General features: G+C 39.4%; 1 protein-coding gene and 1 long non-coding RNA gene across 3 annotated transcripts in view; both read right to left on the bottom strand.

Moving 5' to 3' along the window:
* Window positions 1-16,077, bottom strand: part of Scp1 (Sarcoplasmic calcium-binding protein 1) — a 150,015-nt gene extending 133,938 nt beyond the window's left edge. Inside the window, exons 1-2 of one of the 2 annotated variants that reach the window (XM_070998731.1) lie at window positions 16,027-16,077; window positions 15,661-15,757 (exon numbers count right to left, since the gene is read on the bottom strand). In XM_070998731.1, the coding sequence (XP_070854832.1) occupies window positions 15,661-15,712 (52 nt within the window). In that variant the 5' untranslated portion in view covers window positions 15,713-15,757; window positions 16,027-16,077. The remainder of the gene's footprint in view (window positions 1-15,660; window positions 15,758-16,026) is intronic. The other variant, XM_070998730.1, reaches the window with a different exon arrangement.
* Window positions 16,078-19,783: 3,706 nt separating this feature from the next.
* Window positions 19,784-20,724, bottom strand: LOC139354494 (uncharacterized). Its single transcript, XR_011605454.1, has 3 exons — window positions 20,587-20,724; window positions 19,974-20,511; window positions 19,784-19,899 (listed from the first exon to the last, which is right to left on the bottom strand). It is a non-coding gene; the product is annotated as an uncharacterized lncRNA (long non-coding RNA).
* Window positions 20,725-21,236: the final 512 nt, after the last annotated feature.

The raw sequence follows: 21,236 nt of genomic DNA, 5'->3' as shown, positions 1-21,236 counted from the left end.
TCTAACGCCCATAACGCTCAGACCTGTCTAGCGCCCACAATTTTTTGTTTTATTTCGTAACAATTTGAATAAGACTTTGTTTTTGTTGTCAATACCCATCTATTACAATACTTAAAAATTATTCAAACTAAACCATTCATTAAAAAGGTATAATCTACATATTCCTCGCTCTCCCCTAAGCTGAGTAACCGGTATTTGCTAGTCGAAGGCATCGACTTTAGCTTTTTCTTTTGTTTTGAAAATCTAGATCATAAGGCAAATACACTAACCGCTAGGCCAGCTAGCCTTCTAATGCAAATGGGGGATAAACAAGCATATGAAGTGCATTAGAAGAAAGAACGCTAATGTCGACACCCTCGATCACCAGATACTCGTTACTCAGCTAAGAGGAATGCGAGGAGATGGAGCGACTGTTCCAATATTACTCACCCCCCAAACGGCTCCACCTAACGATTTAATTATTTGCCTAAAACATCAAACATCGACATAATCAAAACCAAATTTCATTAAGCTTTTACAAAACAAGAAAGGAAGTTAACTTCGGCAAGCCGAAGCTTGTATACCCTTGCAGCTATAATTATTAAATTTAAAAACACAAAAAATGATATTCCCAATAGTATAAAATAATATTGGCAAAAAAAAAATATTTTTTGACAAAAACACCGAATTTGTTTCATATTATTTTCCTACCAATTTTCCGATCGTTCCTATGGCAGCTATATGATATAGTCATCCGATTTTGATAAAATTAAATTCGAAATCCAGAACTAATCAAAAAATGTTATTTCCAAGCGTAGGAGGTTATATGTGAAAAAACACCGAAGCTATAATTTGTTTCATATTATTTTCCCACCAATTTTGCGATCGTTCCTATGGCAGCTATATGCTATAGTCGTCCGATTTTGATAAAATTAAATTCGAAATTCAGAACTAATTAAAAAATATTATTTCCAAGCTTAGGAGGTTATATGCTAAAAAACACCAAAGACATAATTTTTAAAAATTTTTTTTTTCCGATTATTTCTATGGGAGCTATAAGATATAGTTGTCCGATCCGGCTGGTTTCGACTGATATACTACCTGCAAAAGATATAAGACTTTTGGGAGAGTTTCAGCCCGATAGCTTTAAAACTGAAAGACTAGTTTGCGTAGAGACGGACGGACAGACGGACATGGATAGAGTAACTCGTCTAGTCATGCTGATCAAGAATATATATACTTTATGGGGTCGGAAACGTCTCCTTCACTGCGTTGCAAACTTCTGACTGAAATCAATATACCCTCTGCAAGGGTATAAAAATGTGGGCGCTAGACAGGATTTAGCGTGGGCGTATGGGCGTTAGAGTGGGCATGACACCCTGCTGATTGCCAAATCCCAACTTTCGTTCATAAGGACGGACACACAGACTGACAGACGGATATGGATAGATCGACTCGGCTAGTGATCCTGATCAAGAATATATATACTTTATGGGGTCGGAAACGCTTCCTTCTACCTGTTACGAGTAACGGGTATAACTACCAACCCTCTATCTTTAATAGTTTTCAAGATCTCATCTCTAAGAATGATTTTTTGAAGTTTGTAAGCGTTAAATTGGGCGTCGCAAAATTTTTTTGGTCGATCGATGGGTATTGACGAAAATAATACATTTCAGCTAAAGTTTTTTTCTATCACTTAAACTTAAATATCAACCGTTTTGGACGGCTTGTGGGCGTTAGATTGGGCGTGGCTTGTTGCTGAAATAAACTTGAGCTGCCTAATAAACTCTAGAATCTAAATGCCTAGTCCCAACTTTCTAGCTTTTGTAGTTTCCGATATTATAGCGGTTATACGAATGGACAGATAGATATATATAAAACAAGGGAGAACGCTATAGTCGAGTACCTCGACTATCAGATACCCGTTACTCAGCTAAATGGAGATATGCAAGCAGCAAAGCGAGATTAAAATGCGCCACCTACCGGCGGTATACAGATTTAAGCGTTATGGGCGTTAGAGTGGGCGTGGCAAATTTTTTTTTGGATCAATCGATAGGTATTGACGAGACCAATACATTTCAGTTAAAATTTTTTATCTAGCATGAAAATTGTGGGCGTCACAGGGTTTTGCGGTTTGTGGGCGTTAAAGTGGGCGTGGCAAATTTTTTTTTGGATCAATCGATAGGTATTGACGAGACCAATACATTTCAGTTAAAATTTTTTATCTAGCATGAAAATTGTGGGCGTCACAGGGTTTTGCGGTTTGTGGGCGTTAAAGTGGGCGTGGCAAATTTTTTTTTGGGTCAATCGATAGGTATTGATGAGAACATTACATTTCAGTTAAAATTTTCTATCTAGCATCAAAACTGTAGGAGCCACAGTTTTGGGCGGTTTGTGGGCGTTAGAGTGGGCGTGGCAGTCTACTGAAACAAACTTGCGCTGCGTAGGAAGCTCAGGAATCTGCACGCCAAATCTCAATAGCCTAGCTCCCATAGTTTCCGAGATCTCAGCGTTCATCCGGACAGACGGACAGACGGACAGACGGACAGACGGACAGACGGACAGACGGACAGACGGACAGACGGACATGGCTAGATCGACTCGGCTAGTGATCCTGATCAAGAATATATATACTTTATGGGGTCGGAAACGCTTCCTTCTGCCTGTTACATACTTTCCGACGAATCTAGTATACCCTTTTACTCTACGAGTAACGGGTATAAATATATATATATATATAAAAAAAACGACGACGCTGTGCTTACTGACCGCAGAAAACACAGAGGATCCGCAGTGGACCAGCGTACCTTACGAGAATCAGTATTTTGTTTTGCAGAAAGCTGAACTCGGTTTTCACTCATTTTTTCGGCGAAAGATGTGAAAAACCGAAAAGAAGTAAACAAGACTAGAGGTGGTAACCATCAGCTGGTCGCAGCCGCAGTGAGTTGCCTAACACTCAACGAGAACGTTGAACCTATCAGGTAGCGGCAACCGCTGGAGGGCGCTAGGTTCCTTTTTATTAAAATAGAGCATACTACTAGGCGGGTAAATAAAAGGTTTTAGTAGCCATATCGAGTTCGGATGAAAAGGATAACTACTTATAACCAGTGCAGGCATCACAAAAGTTGAAGTGGGAGAATATGTCCCAAAACATTGCAGGAGGAGCATCCTTAAAGGATCTGACATCAGCTATGTCGAGGCTGCTCGATATAAGGTTAAAAATCTGCCAACTAAATCGGTCGTCGAAGGGCTTAAATAAGATCGGAAAAGCGATATTGGGGCTACTTCTCTGCAGGTCAACCAGCTAACCGACGATAACGCGCGGTTTAAAGTAGCGGTTATAAGCCTTCGCTTAGACAGATAAGCTGATAAGCGAATCATAAATATGTTGCTAGAACAACAAAAGAAAAAAAATGTAGTTGTAAAAGGTCTGAAGGTGGATAATAACTGCAAATTGGCTGTCAAAACGCTATTGAAGAGAATCTGCAACTAAAGGGTTCAAGGGTTTCCGATTTGCGAAAGCCTAATGAGCGGGATGGCAAAATGATGGTTCTAGTAGAATGTGAATCCCAAGGAGAAGCGGAGAATATTTTGAAGAATGTCCATAAATTGCGTGGAAGTCAGGTGTTCCTTGACAAGGATTTGACAGTGAAAAAACAAGCGAATAAAGTACTCTTCTAGAGCTAAAAAAGTTTCTTCTGGTCATTCGCAGGCAAACAAAAGTAAAAGTTTAAAACGACAGTATCAACGTAGAAATTGGATGTCCTTAAATAACAATAAGGTGCTTAAGTGGCAAGGAAAACCAGCTGAAACAAAATTAATGGAAATGTACGAAAATGTCTCACATTAATTATTCGTTCCTAAGACAAAAGTCTAAGTCAAAAAACTAAGAAGAAACAAGAATAAATGTCTCACATTAATTATGCGGTCCTAAGACAAAAGTCTAAGTCAAACAAGGAAGAACGCTATAGTCGAGTATCTCGACTATCAGATACCCGTTACTCAGCTAAATAGAGATATGCAAGTAGCAAAGCGAGATTAAAATGCGCCACCTACCGGCGGTATACAGATTTAAGCGTTATGGGCGTTAGAGTGGGCGTGTCAATTTTTTTTTTTTGGACCAATCGATAGGTATTGACGAGACCAATACATTTCAGTTAAAATTTTTTATCTAGCATAAAAATTGTGGGCGGTTTTCGAGGCTTGTGGGCGTTAGAGTGGGCGTGGCATATTCTCGTAACAAACTTGCGCTGCGTATAAGGGTACGGAATCTAAATCTGATATCCCAATTCTCTATCTTTGATAGTTTCCGAGATATCCACGTTCATATTTACGATTTTTTGAAGTTTGTGGGCGGTTTATGGGCGTTAGGGTGGGCGTGGCAAACTTTTTTTTGGTCAATCGATAGGTATTGATGAGAACATTACATTTCAGTTACAATTTTTATTCTAGCATCAAAACTGTAGGAGCCACAGTTTTGGCCGGTTTGTGGGCGTTAGAGTGGGCGTGGCACTCTACTGAAACAAACTTGCGCTGCGTAAGAAGCTCAGCACGCCAAATCTCAATAGCCTAGCTCCCATAGTTTCCGAGATCTCAGCGTTCATCCGGACAGACAGACGGACAGACGGATATGGCTAGATCGACTCGGCTAGTGATCCTGATCAAGAATATATATACTTTATGGGGTCGGAAACGCTTCCTTCTGCCTGTTACATACTTTCCGACGAATCTAGTATACCCTTTTACTCTACGAGTAACAGGTATAAAAACTAAAAAGAAACAAGAATAAATGTAGTAGATGTAGTCCTATGTTAGAGTGTAGTAATGTTGCAGGTACAAATGCGAATGATGAGGCCGATATCTGGATACTGGATACTGGAGATCAAAGTATTGTCCTATAACGTGGCAGGAATCAAAAACAAGCTTCAATATAATGATTTCTTTCAGTACATTGCGTATTTCCTTATTTTCATTCTATCTGAAACATTCCTTGAAGCCAAATTGGATGCTGTCGAAGTCAAATTTAAAGACTTTGTGCTTAGATGGGCGCCAGAGAACGAGCAAGTGGTGGAATGATATTTGGAATAAAAAAAGAACTTCACGACCGGAATATAATCAGTTTCATAAATGTAGATGAGACCAGTATAATCCCACTGAGGACTGTAGAAAATGAAAGCCTGAACCTGCTTCCAGTGTATATTAATTGCAATCGTTGGGAAAGAGATTCTGGGAAGTTATTGCAAGGTTTTAAACCATGCTCGACTAAATGAGAGGACACTGATCAAAGGAGACTGTAACGCAAGGATGGGAGAAGCTCAACTTCATGGATTCGACCAATCTCAATGAAGCCCGTAATGCCAAAGACAAAGTGACAGACGCCAATGACCGGCACCTAATGGACTTGCTCGAGCTGTTTGGCTTCACGGTGGTCAATGGAAGGTCGTCAAGCGATCCTTTGTGTGACTACACTTTTATGAGAGGTGAAGCTCGGTCCACCATCGACCTATGTATGACATGCGGTACATGGATAGAAAGTGAATACCAAATGTTTTTTAATTAAAACAAAATTTCTTAAATCAAGATCCGTTGGCATTGTTTTTTTATTTAAGAGTTCTTAAGTCTTAAAAAAAATTGTAAGTAAAAATGATTTTGTAATTTTGTATATTTGTTCTTAATTTTCAAATTATTTGCTCATCCTTAGACATGGACTTTCGTACTTTCAGAAATGGATAATTTAACCCGTAACTCATAGAGTGAAAGGGTACACTACATTGGTCGGAAATTATTGAACAGGTAGAACGAAGCGTTTCCGACCCTACGGCATTTAGATTCTTGTGCTTCGCCCACTCTAACGCCCATAACGCTCAGACCTGTCTAGCGCCCACAATTTTTTGTTTTATTTCGTAACAATTTGAATAAGACTTTGTTTTTGTTGTCAATACCCATCTATTACAATACTTAAAAATTATTCAAACTAAACCATTCATTAAAAAGGTATAATCTACATATTCCTCGCTCTCCCCTAAGCTGAGTAACCGGTATTTGCTAGTCGAAGGCATCGACTTTAGCTTTTTCTTTTGTTTTGAAAATCTAGATCATAAGGCAAATACACTAACCGCTAGGCCAGCTAGCCTTCTAATGCAAATGGGGGATAAACAAGCATATGAAGTGCATTAGAAGAAAGAACGCTAATGTCGACACCCTCGATCACCAGATACTCGTTACTCAGCTAAGAGGAATGCGAGGAGATGGAGCGACTGTTCCAATATTACTCACCCCCCAAACGGCTCCACCTAACGATTTAATTATTTGCCTAAAACATCAAACATCGACATAATCAAAACCAAATTTCATTAAGCTTTTACAAAACAAGAAAGGAAGTTAACTTCGGCAAGCCGAAGCTTGTATACCCTTGCAGCTATAATTATTAAATTTAAAAACACAAAAAATGATATTCCCAATAGTATAAAATAATATTGGCAAAAAAAAAATATTTTTTGACAAAAACACCGAATTTGTTTCATATTATTTTCCTACCAATTTTCCGATCGTTCCTATGGCAGCTATATGATATAGTCATCCGATTTTGATAAAATTAAATTCGAAATCCAGAACTAATCAAAAAATGTTATTTCCAAGCGTAGGAGGTTATATGTGAAAAAACACCGAAGCTATAATTTGTTTCATATTATTTTCCCACCAATTTTGCGATCGTTCCTATGGCAGCTATATGCTATAGTCGTCCGATTTTGATAAAATTAAATTCGAAATTCAGAACTAATTAAAAAATATTATTTCCAAGCTTAGGAGGTTATATGCTAAAAAACACCAAAGACATAATTTTTTAAAATTTTTTTTTTCCGATTATTTCTATGGGAGCTATAAGATATAGTTGTCCGATCCGGCTGGTTTCGACTTATATACTACCTGCAAAAGATATAAGACTTTTGGGAGAGTTTCAGCCCGATAGCTTTAAAACTGAAAGACTAGTTTGCGTAGAAACGGACGGACAGACGGACATGGATAGAGTAACTCGTCTAGTCATGCTGATCAAGAATATATATACTTTATGGGGTCGGAAACGTCTCCTTCACTGCGTTGCAAACTTCTGACTGAAATCAATATACCCTCTGCAAGGGTATAAAAATGTGGGCGCTAGACAGGATTTAGCGTGGGCGTATGGGCGTTAGAGTGGGCATGACACCCTGCTGATTGCCAAATCCCAACTTTCGTTCATAAGGACGGACACACAGACTGACAGACGGATATGGATAGATCGACTCGGCTAGTGATCCTGATCAAGAATATATATACTTTATGGGGTCGGAAACGCTTCCTTCTACCTGTTACGAGTAACGGGTATAACTACCAACCCTCTATCTTTAATAGTTTTCAAGATCTCATCTCTAAGAATGATTTTTTGAAGTTTGTAAGCGTTAAATTGGGCGTCGCAAAATTTTTTTGGTCGATCGATGGGTATTGACGAAAATAATACATTTCAGCTAAAGTTTTTTTCTATCACTTAAACTTAAATATCAACCGTTTTGGACGGCTTGTGGGCGTTAGATTGGGCGTGGCTTGTTGCTGAAATAAACTTGAGCTGCCTAATAAACTCTAGAATCTAAATGCCTAGTCCCAACTTTCTAGCTTTTGTAGTTTCCGAGATTATAGCGGTTATACGAATGGACAGATAGATATATATTATGGGGTCGAAAACGCTTTATTCTACCTGTTACATAACTTCTGACAAATGTGGTATACCCTTTTACTCTACGAGTAAAGAAATAAGAAGAAGAAAGTGAAGTGTGTAGTCGAGGTTTTTTATCAGGCTTGGAGAAAAGTTTTGCTTCTTAAGACACCCGCACTATAAAAAACAAGGAAGAACGCTATAGTCGAGTACCTCGACTATCAGATACCCGTTACTCAAAGGGAAATGGCGATCTGCAAGCAGCAAAGCGAGATTAAAATGCGCCACCTACCGGCGGTAGACAGATTTAAGCGTTATGGGCGTTAGAGTGGGCGTGGCAAATTTGTTTTTGTATCAATCGATAGGTATTGACGACACCAACACATTTCAGTTAAAATTTGTTATCTAGCATGCAAATTGTGGGCGTCACAGGTTTTCGCGGTTTGTGGGCGTTTAAGTGGGCGTGGCAAAATTTTTTTTTAGGTCAATCGATAGGTATTGATGAGAACAATACATTTCAGTTAAAATTTTCTATCTAGCATCAAAACTGTAGGAGTTACAGTTTTGGGCGGTTTGTGGGCGTTAGAGTGGGCGTGGCAGTCTACTGAAACAAACTTGCGCTGCGTAAGAAGCTCAGGAATCTGTACGCCAAATCTCAATAGCGTAGCGCTCATAGTTTCCGAGATCTCAGCGTTCATCCGGACAGACAGACGGACAGACGGACATGGCTAGATCGACTCGGCTAGTGATCCTGATCAAGAATATATATACTTTATGGGGTCGGAAACGCTTCCTTCTGCCTGTTACATACTTTCCGACGAATCTAGTATACCCTTTTACTCTACGAGTAACGGGTATAAAAACGACGACGCTGTGCTCACTGACCGCAGAAAACACAGAGGATCCGCAGTGGACCAGCGTACCTTACGAGAATCAGTATTTTGTTTTGCAGAAAGCTGAACTCGGTTTTCACTCATTTTTTCGGCGAAAGTTGTGAAAAAGCGAAAAGAAGTAAACAAGACTAGAGGTGGTAACCATCAGCTGGTCGCAGCCGCAGTGAGTTGCCTAACACTCAACGAGAACGTTGAACCTATCAGGTAGCGGCAACCGCTGGAGGGCGCTAGGTTCCTTTTTATTAAAATAGAGCATACTACTAGGCGGGTAAATATCGAGTTCGGATGAAAAGGATAACTACTTATAACCAGTGCAGGCATCACAAAAGTTGAAGTGGGAGACTATGTCCCAAAACATTGCAGGAGGAGCATCCTTAAAGGATCTGACATCAGCTATGTCGAGGCTGCTCGATATAAAGTTAAAAATCTGCCAACTAAATCGGTCGTCGAAGGGCTTAAATAAGATCGGAAAAGCGATATTGGGGCTACTTCTCTGCAGGTCAACCAGCTAACCGACGATAACGCGCGGTTTAAAGTAGCGGTTATAAGCCTTCGCTTAGACAGATAAGCTGATAAGCGAATCATAAATATGTTGCTAGAACAACAAAAGAAAAAAAATGTAGTTGTAAAAGGTCTGAAGGTGGATAATAACTGCAAATTGGCTGTCAAAACGCTATTGAAGAGAATCTGCAACTAAAGGGTTCAAGGGTTTCCGATTTGCGAAAGCCTAATGAGCGGGATGGCAAAATGATGGTTCTAGTAGAATGTGAATCCCAAGGAGAAGCGGAGAATATTTTGAAGAATGTCCATAAATTGCGTGGAAGTCAGGTGTTCCTTGACAAGGATTTGACAGTGAAAAAACAAGCGAATAAAGTACTCTTCTAGAGCTAAAAAAGTTTCTTCTGGTCATTCGCAGGCAAACAAAAGTAAAAGTTTAAAACGACAGTATCAACGTAGAAATTGGATGTCCTTAAATAACAATAAGGTGCTTAAGTGGCAAGGAAAACCAGCTGAAACAAAATTAATGGAAATGTACGAAAATGTCTCACATTAATTATTCGTTCCTAAGACAAAAGTCTAAGTCAAAAAACTAAGAAGAAACAAGAATAAATGTCTCACATTAATTATGCGGTCCTAAGACAAAAGTCTAAGTCAAACAAGGAAGAACGCTATAGTCGAGTACCTCGACTATCAGATACCCGTTACTCAGCTAAATAGAGATATGCAAGTAGCAAAGCGAGATTTAAATGCGCCACCTACCGGCGGTATACAGATTTAAGCGTTATGGGCGTTAGAGTGGGCGTGTCAATTTTTTTTTTTGACCAATCGATAGGTATTGACGAGACCAATACATTTCAGTTAAAATTTTTTATCTAGCATAAAAATTGTGGGCGGTTTTCGAGGCTTGTGGGCGTTAGAGTGGGCGTGGCATATTCTCGTAACAAACTTGCGCTGCGTATAAGGGTACGGAATCTAAATCTGATATCCCAATTCTCTATCTTTGATAGTTTCCGAGATATCCACGTTCATATTTACGATTTTTTGAAGTTTGTGGGCGGTTTATGGGCGTTAGGGTGGGCGTGGCAAACTTTTTTTTGGGTCAATCGATAGGTATTGATGAGAACATTACATTTCAGTTAAAATTTTTATTCTAGCATCAAAACTGTAGGAGCCACAGTTTTGGCCGGTTTGTGGGCGTTAGAGTGGGCGTGGCACTCTACTGAAACAAACTTGCGCTGCGTAAGAAGCTCAGCACGCCAAATCTCAATAGCCTAGCTCCCATAGTTTCCGAGATCTCAGCGTTCATCCGGACAGACAGACGGACAGACGGATATGGCTAGATCGACTCGGCTAGTGATCCTGATCAAGAATATATATACTTTATGGGGTCGAAAACGCTTCCTTCTAAAAAGAAACAAGAATATATGTAGTAGATGTAGTCCTATGTTAGAGTGTAGTAATGTTGCAGGTACAAATGCGAATGAAGAGGCCGATATCTGGATACTGGATACTGGAGATCAAAGTATTGTCCTATAACGTGGCAGGAATCAAAAACAAGCTTAAATATAATGATTTCTTTCAGTACATTGCGTCTTTCCTAATTTTCATTCTATCTGAAACATTCCTTGAAGCCAAATTGGATGCTGTCGAAGTCAAATTTAAAGACTTTGTGCTAAGATGGGCGCCAGAGGACGAGCAAGTGGTGGAATGATATTTGGAATAAAAAAAGAACTTCACGACCGGAATATAATCAGTTTCATAAATGTAGATGAGACCAGTATAATCCCACTGAGGATTAGAAAATGAAAGCCTGAACCTGCTGCCAGTGTATATTAATTGCAATCGTTGGGAAAGAGATTCTGGGAAGTTATACGAGGTTTTAAACCATGCTCGACTAAATGAGAGGACACTGATCAAAGGAGACTGTAACGCAAGGATGGGAGAAGCTCAACTTCATGGATTCGACCAATCTCAATGAAGCCCGTAATGCCAAAGACAAAGTGACAGACGCCAATGACCGGCACCTAATGGACTTGCTCGAGCTGTTTGGCTTCACGGTGGTCAATGGAAGGTCGTCAAGCGATCCTTTGTGTGACTACACTTTTATGAGAGGTGAAGCTCGGTCCACCATCGACCTATGTATGACATGCGGTACATGGATAGAAACTATCAAAGATTGCCAAATGAGCAGTCAAATATTCTCTGACCATCTCCCGCTGGAAGTTACAGTCATTCTCCTCACACCATTGAACGCAATCACAGCGCCGCTTGGACTTCTACCAAGTTTGATTTGGTGAAATCGAGATAGTTAAAACTATAGGACAAAGTTGGACCGAAACCTGTCAACAAATTGTGTGGCAGATTTGACAGCCCCTGACGAAATTGAAGCAAGAGTGGTACGCGGAGCAGTGTAAGGCAGCTAGAATTCTTTCTTTCAACTTGCTAAGGCAGGCCAAATCAACAAACTCAGCAAGTGCAGTGGTAACGTATTAGAAGCAAACGCCTCATTCAAGTTAGCTTGCTTGAACGCTCGGACGCATTTTACATTACCTTTCGAGATCATTGGATTCCATAACCGATATCAGGGCATATTGGAGTACTATTAGGAAACTCAATGGAAACTCATTTGTAAAATCAATGGAAGTTAATGCAGATGATCTAGGAAAACATTTCCGTGATCTTCTAGCACCTCCAGATTGGACGCTATCGCTGCACTTTGCAATGCCGTGGGTAAAAAATCATTCTTTAGATTGATGTGTGACAGGACTAGAAGTGGAAAATGTACTTGCAATGTTAAAAGAAAGAAAAGCACCCAGGCCTGACAGAATACCATCGGATTTTATAAAGTACGCTACTCCACAATTCAAAGCCAGCCTTGCATTAAACAAGTTCTTGGGATCGGAAACAGTCCCAAAGAGCTTTCAAAAAGATATAATTTTTCCCATCTTTAAGTAAAACGACCCGAATGTGACATCTAACTAAAGAGGAATCTCTTTTCAAAATGCGTTAGCTAAAGTCTTCTCTGCGTTGCTACTCGAGCGGCTTAAAAACTGGGTAAAAAACTACAATATTCTTACTGAATTCCAAGCCGGTTTTAGAAAAAGATTTTCGACAGTTGACATATTTTTCAGTCTTACAAGTATAGCAAGGTAATATATCGACAGCGGGAAATAGTTATACGCGTTCTTTGTAGATTTCAGAGCTGCCTTTGAGTCTATAGGCAGAAGAACCCTAACCTACAAGCTCAGCAATATCGGGATATCAACAACATTTTTAAACGTCCTATAAAGCTTGTACATGGTTAACCTGGCGGCAGTATGGATGGAAAACAACTATCCGAGTGGCTTACCACGGAAGCTGGAGTAAAGCAAGGATGTCAACTCAGCCCCCTCCTGTTTTCCCTTTTTTTAAACGACATAACGGATAGCTTGCCTTGCGGTATTCAAATATGCGGATGCGCGATCAAGGCTCTGCTGTATGCAGATGACATTGTGATCCTCGCCGAATCCCCCGTTGAACTGCAAACAATAATTAATGCTTTGCACACATACTGTTTGTTATGGGGATTATTAGTAAACACCGAGAAGTCAAAAGTTCTGATTATCAAGAGGCATTGGAAAAGGCTTGCACAAAACGAAAAGTGGAGTTTACGGTCTATTCAGCTAGAAATTGTCAAGTCGTATAAATATCTGGGAGTCTGGATTTACCACAACGGTCGTTTCAACAACCATTTACAGAAGAAACTTTCGAGATGCAAAACTAGCCATAAACTGCACATGGAAATCGCTGCTGGGAAAAAAGAATGTTCCAATGAGTACAAAGTACAAGCTGTTTATTTCATCTACCCAGATTTACTCCGAACAGGATGCTATTTCTTGAAGCAGGACTGTCGCCGCTACATATCTGTACAGCTGAAATGTATTTCAGGTATTTCCAGAAAGTGGTAACCATGCCCGAATATAGGCTGTCACGAATTCGGTGCAGGAACGTAAGCAATGGGTCTTAGAATGGGAGACGCTTGCCGCGACCTACGGAGAAAGGCTACAGTGAGGCGATCCTCCACAATGGTCGCAAAGGCCTAAAAGTATTTTAGTACGTATGGACGAAACCTATAGACCTCAGTTCAAAACGGAATCAAGGAGAAGCACACACTCGGATGACTCATATGTCCCTTAAATATGATCTGGGAGTTGAAAACTATTTTACTGACGCTAGACGAGACACTGCGACACTGTGTGCAGGGAGCAGGGAAACGTCGTGAACTTTATAGGACGCTGCCCCATTCTACGAGAGATCCGCTTGCTGCATTTTGGCACAGCAGCAACCACGGGACGTATTCAATTCGCTGGATGGGCAATGTTGGTCAACTCTCTACAACTACAACTATTTTTGTATTTTATTTCCTTTTTAAATCAATTCTTGTTTATATACAAATTTAGTGAGTCCTTCTAATTGTACACTTGAAATGCCGTTTTTTCAATGTTTTTTAAATACAAATAAAGAATACTAGTACTACTAGCAAATATCTACTACTAAAGCCGTTAGTTTATTGTGTTTATTTTCTCGTTTTTAAGTAGTTTTTTTTTGATTTTTAATAAAGATTTTAGATTTTTGATTTTCTTTCTATGTTTTCAATTGACTAAAGTTTTAATTTTAATGTTTTGATGAAAGTCGTTGCCATCAAAAAATTTAAAATATAATGAAAAAATATAAAATATACATATTTTAAAAAGGTTATTAGTGCGACTTAAAGGTGCTTTGATGACTTAGCCCATATCCCGTTTTGTTAAGTCATTGGATTTTCCATTTCTCAATCTTTATTCTTATAATAGAGAAACCTTTTTTTTTCATGAATATTTTTTGGGCGTTTAACTTAAATAGTAAATACAACAAGGAAGAACGCTATAGTCGAGTACCTCGACTATCAGATACCCGTTACTCAGCTAACGGGACCAACGGGAAATAGAGATATGCAAGCAGCAAACCGAGATTGAAATGCGCCACCTACCCGCGATCTCAATATATGTGGGCGGTAGACAGATTTAAGCGTTATGCGCGTTAGAGTGGGTGTGGCAAACTTTTTTTGGATCAATCGATAGTTATTGACGAGACCAATACATTTCAGTTAAAAATTTGTATCTAGCATGAAAATTGTGGGCGCCACAGGCTTGGGCGGTTTGTGGGCGTTAGAGTGGGCGTAGCATATTCGCTTAAAAAAATTGCTCTGCGTACAAGGCTACGGAATCTAAGTCTGCGATCCTATTTCTCCATCTTTGATAGTTTTACGATTTTTTGCAGTTTGTGGGCGGCTTGTGGGCGTTAAAGTGGGCGTGGCAAACTTTTTAAGGAGCAATACATTTCAGTTAAAATTTCAAGCATCAAAACTGTAGGAGCCACCGTTGTGGGCGTTAGAGTGGGCGTGGCACGCAGCTGAAATACCTAATCCATTATTGTAGCTCTTATAGTTGCCGAGATCTCAGCGTTCATGCGGACAGACGGGCAGACGGACAGACGGACATGGCTAGATCGACTGAGCTAGTGATCCTGATCATGAATATAAGGAAACGCTTCCTTTTGCCTGTTACATACTTTCCTATCTAGTTGTTACGCTACGAGTAACGGGTATAAAAATATTATTCTATTTATAATAAAAGGAAAAAATACAATATTACAGAAAAGTTCTGCCTTTACGGGGATCGATACCGCATTTACACCAGTACGTTACAACCAGTACGACCATTGACCGAGTTGAAAGCATTTTGCAGAAAAGCCTTTTCGAGTTTTAAAGTTCTTGCTCTCCGATCTATCAAAATCACAAAAACTTAATTTTGTCAAAAAATGTTTGCTGACAAGGCCCACTTATATTTATGCATTGTGTACTCAATAAACGAAATCTAAAAATAGATCAAGCTCTTTTTCCATTTCGCCTCGCCGACAACCGTATGACAAAAAAAGGAAGAGCGCTATAGTCGAGTACCTCGACTATCAGATACCCGTTACTCAGCTAAAGGGACCAAAGGGAAATGGAAATATGCAAGCATCAAAGCCAGATTGAAATGCGCCACCTACCGGCGGTAGACAGATTTAAGCAAACTTTTTTTTGGGTTAATCGATGGGTATTGATGAGAACAGTACATTTCAGTTAAAATTTTTATTTTAGCATCAAAACTGTAGGAGGCACAGTTTTGGGCGGCTTGTGGGCGTTAGAGTGGGCGTGGCACATTGCTGAAACAAACTTGCGCTGCGTAAGAAGCTCAGGAATCTGACAGACGATCAGACGGACATGGCTAGATCGACTCGGCTACTGATCCTGATCAAGAATATATGTACTTTATGGGGTCGGAAACGCTTCCTTCTGCCTGATAATACTTTCCGACGAATATAGTATACCATTTTACTTTACGAGTAACGGGTATAATAAAGGGTACTCATTTTCGGTAGTTCTGTTTAAAAAAAGTTGTTCTAAATCTGAGTAAATGGTGCTTCGAGTGAGCATTTATGTTCTTTGTTTTCCTTACAAAATAATATCTAGTTGGCTTTGCTGGACATTACATTTATTATATATTTATAAAAACTAAAACAGTATTCTTTTCTACATACCATACATATATCGAACAACAAAATCGACACGATTATCCCAGGAGTAGGCCATTATGACGTTATTTGCTCGGAGCTAATCCTCATAAAAATGTTGCAACTAGAAATATCATATATATATATATATATATTTATAATTGTTGTATACATACATATGCACCGAATTTTTTTATTTACCGTAGTACCACAGGAATCGCAGAGCGCCTATTCAGATTTTTATGTGCATCAATATACATTATAAACGACTTAGCGCTGAAGTGATTTCTGTGGCACCCAAGCATATATTTTCTTAAACATTTTCGTATCTCTTGTTTCTATTAATAATTTTTTAAATTTAAAGTTGTTAACTAGTAATTATTAGCTCCTTACCTTCTGAATAGATTACTTCAGACTAACTAAATTTTCTGTATCTTTTGCCAAAAGTCATACTCTTTGGCAACATTATTTATACTGCATGTATCTAAACATTATATATAAATACGTGTAGTGTATAGGAAACGCATTAAGAGTCTATGTCTGTTCCCTTGAATAAGGTAACTATAACTATTAGAAGAAGTTTGCAGTTCGATATTTAAATTCGGCATGGAATAAAGGCATGGAACTGAAGAAGCCAAATTGACATCTTTGTCATAAAGTTTTTTTATAATCATCATTTTTGTTAAAAAAAGACAGATATTTCTGTATTTCCAAATTTGATCAAACGTTATAGTCAAGTGCCTCGACTATCATATACTCATTTACTCCGCTACCCAATTTAAATTATTAACTAATGGTCCGATTTAAACCATTTTTCCACCTAGTGGCCCCAACTATAATTGCTCATAACTTTTTAATGAATGGTCTTTAGGGTTGTGGACGTAAAATTGGGGGTGACACATTCGGATAACAAACTTGCAATCATTCAGAATCGTTTACAAATACACGGACTCGGCTAAAGATCCTGATCAACAATATATATTCTTTATAGGGTCGAAAAGCTTCTTTCTACATGTTACGTACTTTTCCCCGAATATAATATACCCTTTTACTCTACGAGTAACGGGTAAATACATATATAAATATATTAATAGTACTTGCAAAAACTATTATAAAAACATTTTTTGTATAATACTTACATTTTCTTATTTTTAGATTATACGTGATAATAATCACATAAGTGCATATGCAAGGGTTCTTTGTTACATTGATACAGCGTTACATTGAGATGAATCGCCAAAATAGTGTGTGGATGACTATTATAAATAATTAGGCCATGGAAAAGACGGCAGTCAAAACCTTAGAATATCATATAACCGTCTGTTAACCAATTTAACACAAGAGAAAACGCTACAGTCGAGTGCTTTGACTATCAGATGCCCGTTACTCTGCTCAAATTTCAAATAAAATAAAATTCCAGGTCATTTCTATTAGTGCGGCACACACCACACGTGCCAGCGACACGGCACCTAGCGGACGGTAGCGTTACTATTGGCCAAGTCAGAGCCTGTTAGTTATTACTGTAAAAAAACCAATATGATTGACAACATCCTCAGCATTTTCATAGGTGTTGATAAATATAATCAGTTTCAATTAACACTTTTACAAGTTTTTAGGTTATGGGTGTTTGTGGTCGTGGCACGCACAGAAATAAGCTTGTGCTCCGTAAGAATCTATAGAATTTGCATGCTTACTCCCAACTTTCTAGCTTTTATAGTTTCCGGGATCTCAGCGTTCATACGGACAGACAGACAGACGGACATGGCTAAATTTTCTACAAAAAAGCTTTTAGGTCACAAAAAAGCATTTTGCCGCTGGATAAATAAATGTAGGCGTGGCTCAGAGTGCTAGCGCATTGTTTTTGATGCACGGGCCTAAGGGTTAGTGGTTCGAGTCCCGCTCATGACAATAAGTCCTTTTTTATTTGAAATTTGGAAACGTTTAAGTATAACTTTTTTATTACAATTGATAGAGAAATTATAGATATTATTCTTTAAAATCGTACAGCATCGGCGCGCACTTGAACCGGGGACTTTTCGCACCAGAGACAGACACCTTACCCGTTGGTCTATCGCACAACGTTTCCCGCGGATGTTTAATTTAAATGCCTTGATAACCGATACTTGAGCCCAGTTCGAGTATAGTATGAAACAAACGAGGTATATCTAAATGAAATTAATATCACAAAGCTTACTTACGACTTGTCGCTCACGGGAATTAAACGGGTTCTTTCTTGATTTTGCGCTTTTACGCTGCAATTTCAGGAAATTTAAGAAAGGTGAATTTATTTAGTCAAATGCTTTAATTTATTTCGTCACAAAATTTGATATAAGTAGTTTTGTTTTCCAAACTCCTTTCTGTAAGAATAAATGCCTTTTTTTACAAAGTGAGTTTTAAAAACAAATTAATTATGAAATCATATGCACTCAAAATGATTGCTTAGCTCAGCATCTGATTTTAGACCATATTTGGCACTACCTTCATGCGGTAGATATCCCAAAATGCGATGATCTGTTATCAAGGGAAATGGCCGGCCATAAAGGAAGTTATGAAATTAACACATTGACTTGTGCATAATGCCGCTTTGCTCTGGATAATGTTCGCAAATAGAAAGCAATGTGCTTTTCAACTATTAGAGTTTAAAGACAACTAACTCAACGGCGGGCACACCAAGCTGGGGCTTGTCCTTGCGTAGGGGAGGTCCGGCTTTATTGATAGGTCTGACCGACAGTTCCTCGTCAGATTTTCCCATTGCAACGATTTCATCAAAATATGGTTATAACCCTTCAAGGTTCTAAAATATATATTCGTTACAGCCTTGAAGTATTCCGTGGGATGACTATATTCCAAGTTTCAGCGAGTACACTATTTATGCGCCGTTATTATTGAAAATAATCTATATCATTGCGAAACAGTTTTAAACTAATAGATGATGACAAATGTTGGCCCGCATTCTATTGATGCCAAAAGTGTGTTTACGGCAGTGTTTTGATGGCACAGCACTGTTGTTGAATTGCTTTGCTTAACGTCCATTTGTAGTTTCAGACAAACGGACATGGCTAGATAGAATTCACTAATACTTTTTCCTGAATACAATATACCGTTTACTCTAAGAGTAACGGGTGTAATTAAAACCAAGGAAGAGAGCTATAGTCGAGTACCTCGACTATTAGATACCCGTTACTCAGCTAAAGGTACCAAAGGGAAATGGAGGCATGCAAGCAGTAAAGCGAGATTAAAATGCGCCACCCACCCGCGATCTCAATATGTGGTTATATGGGCGGTAGACAGACTTGAGCGTTATGGGCGTTAGAGTGGGCGTGGCAAACTTTTTTTGGTATTCGATAGGTATTGACGAGACTAATACTTAGGCTTAGGCGGTTTTTGGGCGTGGCAAACTTTTTTTTTAATCAATCGATAGGTATTTTTTTCTAGCATGAAAATTGTGGGCGCCACCGACTTGGGCGGCTTGTGGGCGTTATATCTTATTTTGCGCTGCGCAAGAAGCTCAGGAATCTGCATGCAAAATCCTAGCCTTGCTCTTATAGTTTCCGAGATCTTTGCGTTCATACGGACAGACTGACAGGGCTAGATTGACTCGGCTAGTGATCCTGATCAAGAATATATATACTTCATGGGGTCGGAAACGCTTCCTTCTGCATGTTACATACTTTCCGACGAATCTAGTATACCCTTTTACTCTACGAGTAACGGGTATAACAATATGTTTTTATTCAAGATTTTCTAATTGGGGATGACTCTTCTACAAGCATGCTTTGGCGGTACTTCTCGGAGTCACTTCGGCGACCTTTCCAGAAGTTACTTCGGCGATAACGCATTCTGGTCGAGGAAGTGACTCCCGTCGGGAAAAAATGTGCCACTTCGGCGATACTTCCAAAGGTAACTTCGGCGACACTTCTTGAAGTCCCTTCAGTGACACTTCCAGGAGTGACTTCGGCGACATTTCCAGAAGTAACGCTGAAGTGACTTCGAGAAGTGTTGCCGAAGTGGCACATTTCTTCCCGACGGGAGTCATTTCCGTGATCCGAACGCGATATCGCGGACGATCACTATCATCTTCTAGAAGTCACTTAATAGCGCCTTCCCCGATAAAAAATGATTGCAGGGATTGTATCAATAAGACACTTACACTTATGGTGGGTTTCTCCGCAGATACACGCCAAGTATTGTCCACAGCTAGCTTGTCCGTAAATAGCTTTAAATAATCGTACAGCTCACGATAAGCACGTAACTTTGTAGCCTTTGCTGAGGAGGACATTTAAATATGGTATACAATTAAAAACATTTAGAAAAAACAAAGCTTTATTTTGTAAACGCACAAATTTGAAGCAAAACCGCAAACGCGTAAAGATGCTTTCTCGGCCGGGGTACAGATCTCAGTCGGATCCAAGAGTCCTTTACAAGAAAATTTGTAAATCACCGAAACTAGAGGGTTCCACTTCACAGGAGAATGGATAACTTCGGGGGGAGTCTTCACCAGAGGTCCTTTATTGCGTCGAGGAAACCGCAGATGACGTTGGTTACGCAGAGTCCAATTACTATGCTGCTGGCTAGAGTCTTGTACCTTGCGTCAGAGGCGAAAAATCCACCGGGCTGGACCTTCGGCCAAGCCGGGAGGATACTTTGCGGGCGTAAGAGTTTTGTGTTTCGCGTCGGATGCGAAAAATCCACCGGACTGGACCTATGGGCGAGGTCAAGCCGAGAAGGAGCTAGAATTTCGGATAAGGCGGGAAGGGTGTCCACGCGCAAACCCCAAAACTACGGAAGAGGCCGGAAAACTAGGATTGCGGGAAGGGTGTCCACATTCAGACCCAAAGCAGCAGTGTGAATGAGGTAAGGTTAGGTTAGACTTAGTACCTGAATACGAGAAGGAAACACACGATCGAGAGGTTCGATTATATATTCTTTACCATTTATTCAATTTATCCTCACTCGGGCCCGCTACATCGTTTTGAGCACATGAGAATCTGGTCGTACAAACCTCAGCCGACTTGTTTATATATTTATATGAGTCGCCCGAATAAAAAATCAGAAGGTTTTTTATATTCGTTGGTTATTCTTTGTTAGAACGTTGGAAAAAGACTAATTGTATGTTACAGAATTGGATAGAATGAAACCTCGGTTTGCGTTTTAAAATTTACTGTTAGTGCATTAGGTGACGCAATCGCAAGTGGATGATGCGATCGCCACTTCTTTGTTTGTGCTTACATAATTCGGTCTTATTAGATTTTGAGATCTTACTGGACTTTTACGTTTATGGAATTACGTCATTAGTAGTAGGGAAACGCGGATTCTGGGACAATTAGCATATTAATGGCCACCGCCCCCCCTCCCCCCCTTATTAACGTATGCGGGTTCTGGGACAATTAGCATAATCCATTAAATTAACTGATTTTAATGGGCTTTGAAGTCATAAAAATATCACGATAATGTCTATAAAAAGTACAATTAATTGCCCCCATCGCCCCCACATCCCCATGTGACAATATTAATCATGTATCCTTCCCCTCATTATGTGCAATTAATAGTCAGGTGAGAAAGGTGCACGTGAGAAAGGTCGCACAACCATAGTATCCAAAGGT

This window comes from Drosophila suzukii (genome assembly GCF_043229965.1).
Source record: "Drosophila suzukii chromosome 2 unlocalized genomic scaffold, CBGP_Dsuzu_IsoJpt1.0 scf_2c, whole genome shotgun sequence".
NCBI lineage: Eukaryota > Metazoa > Arthropoda > Insecta > Diptera > Drosophilidae > Drosophila > Drosophila suzukii.
This window is presented reverse-complemented; position numbering and strand designations above follow the sequence as displayed.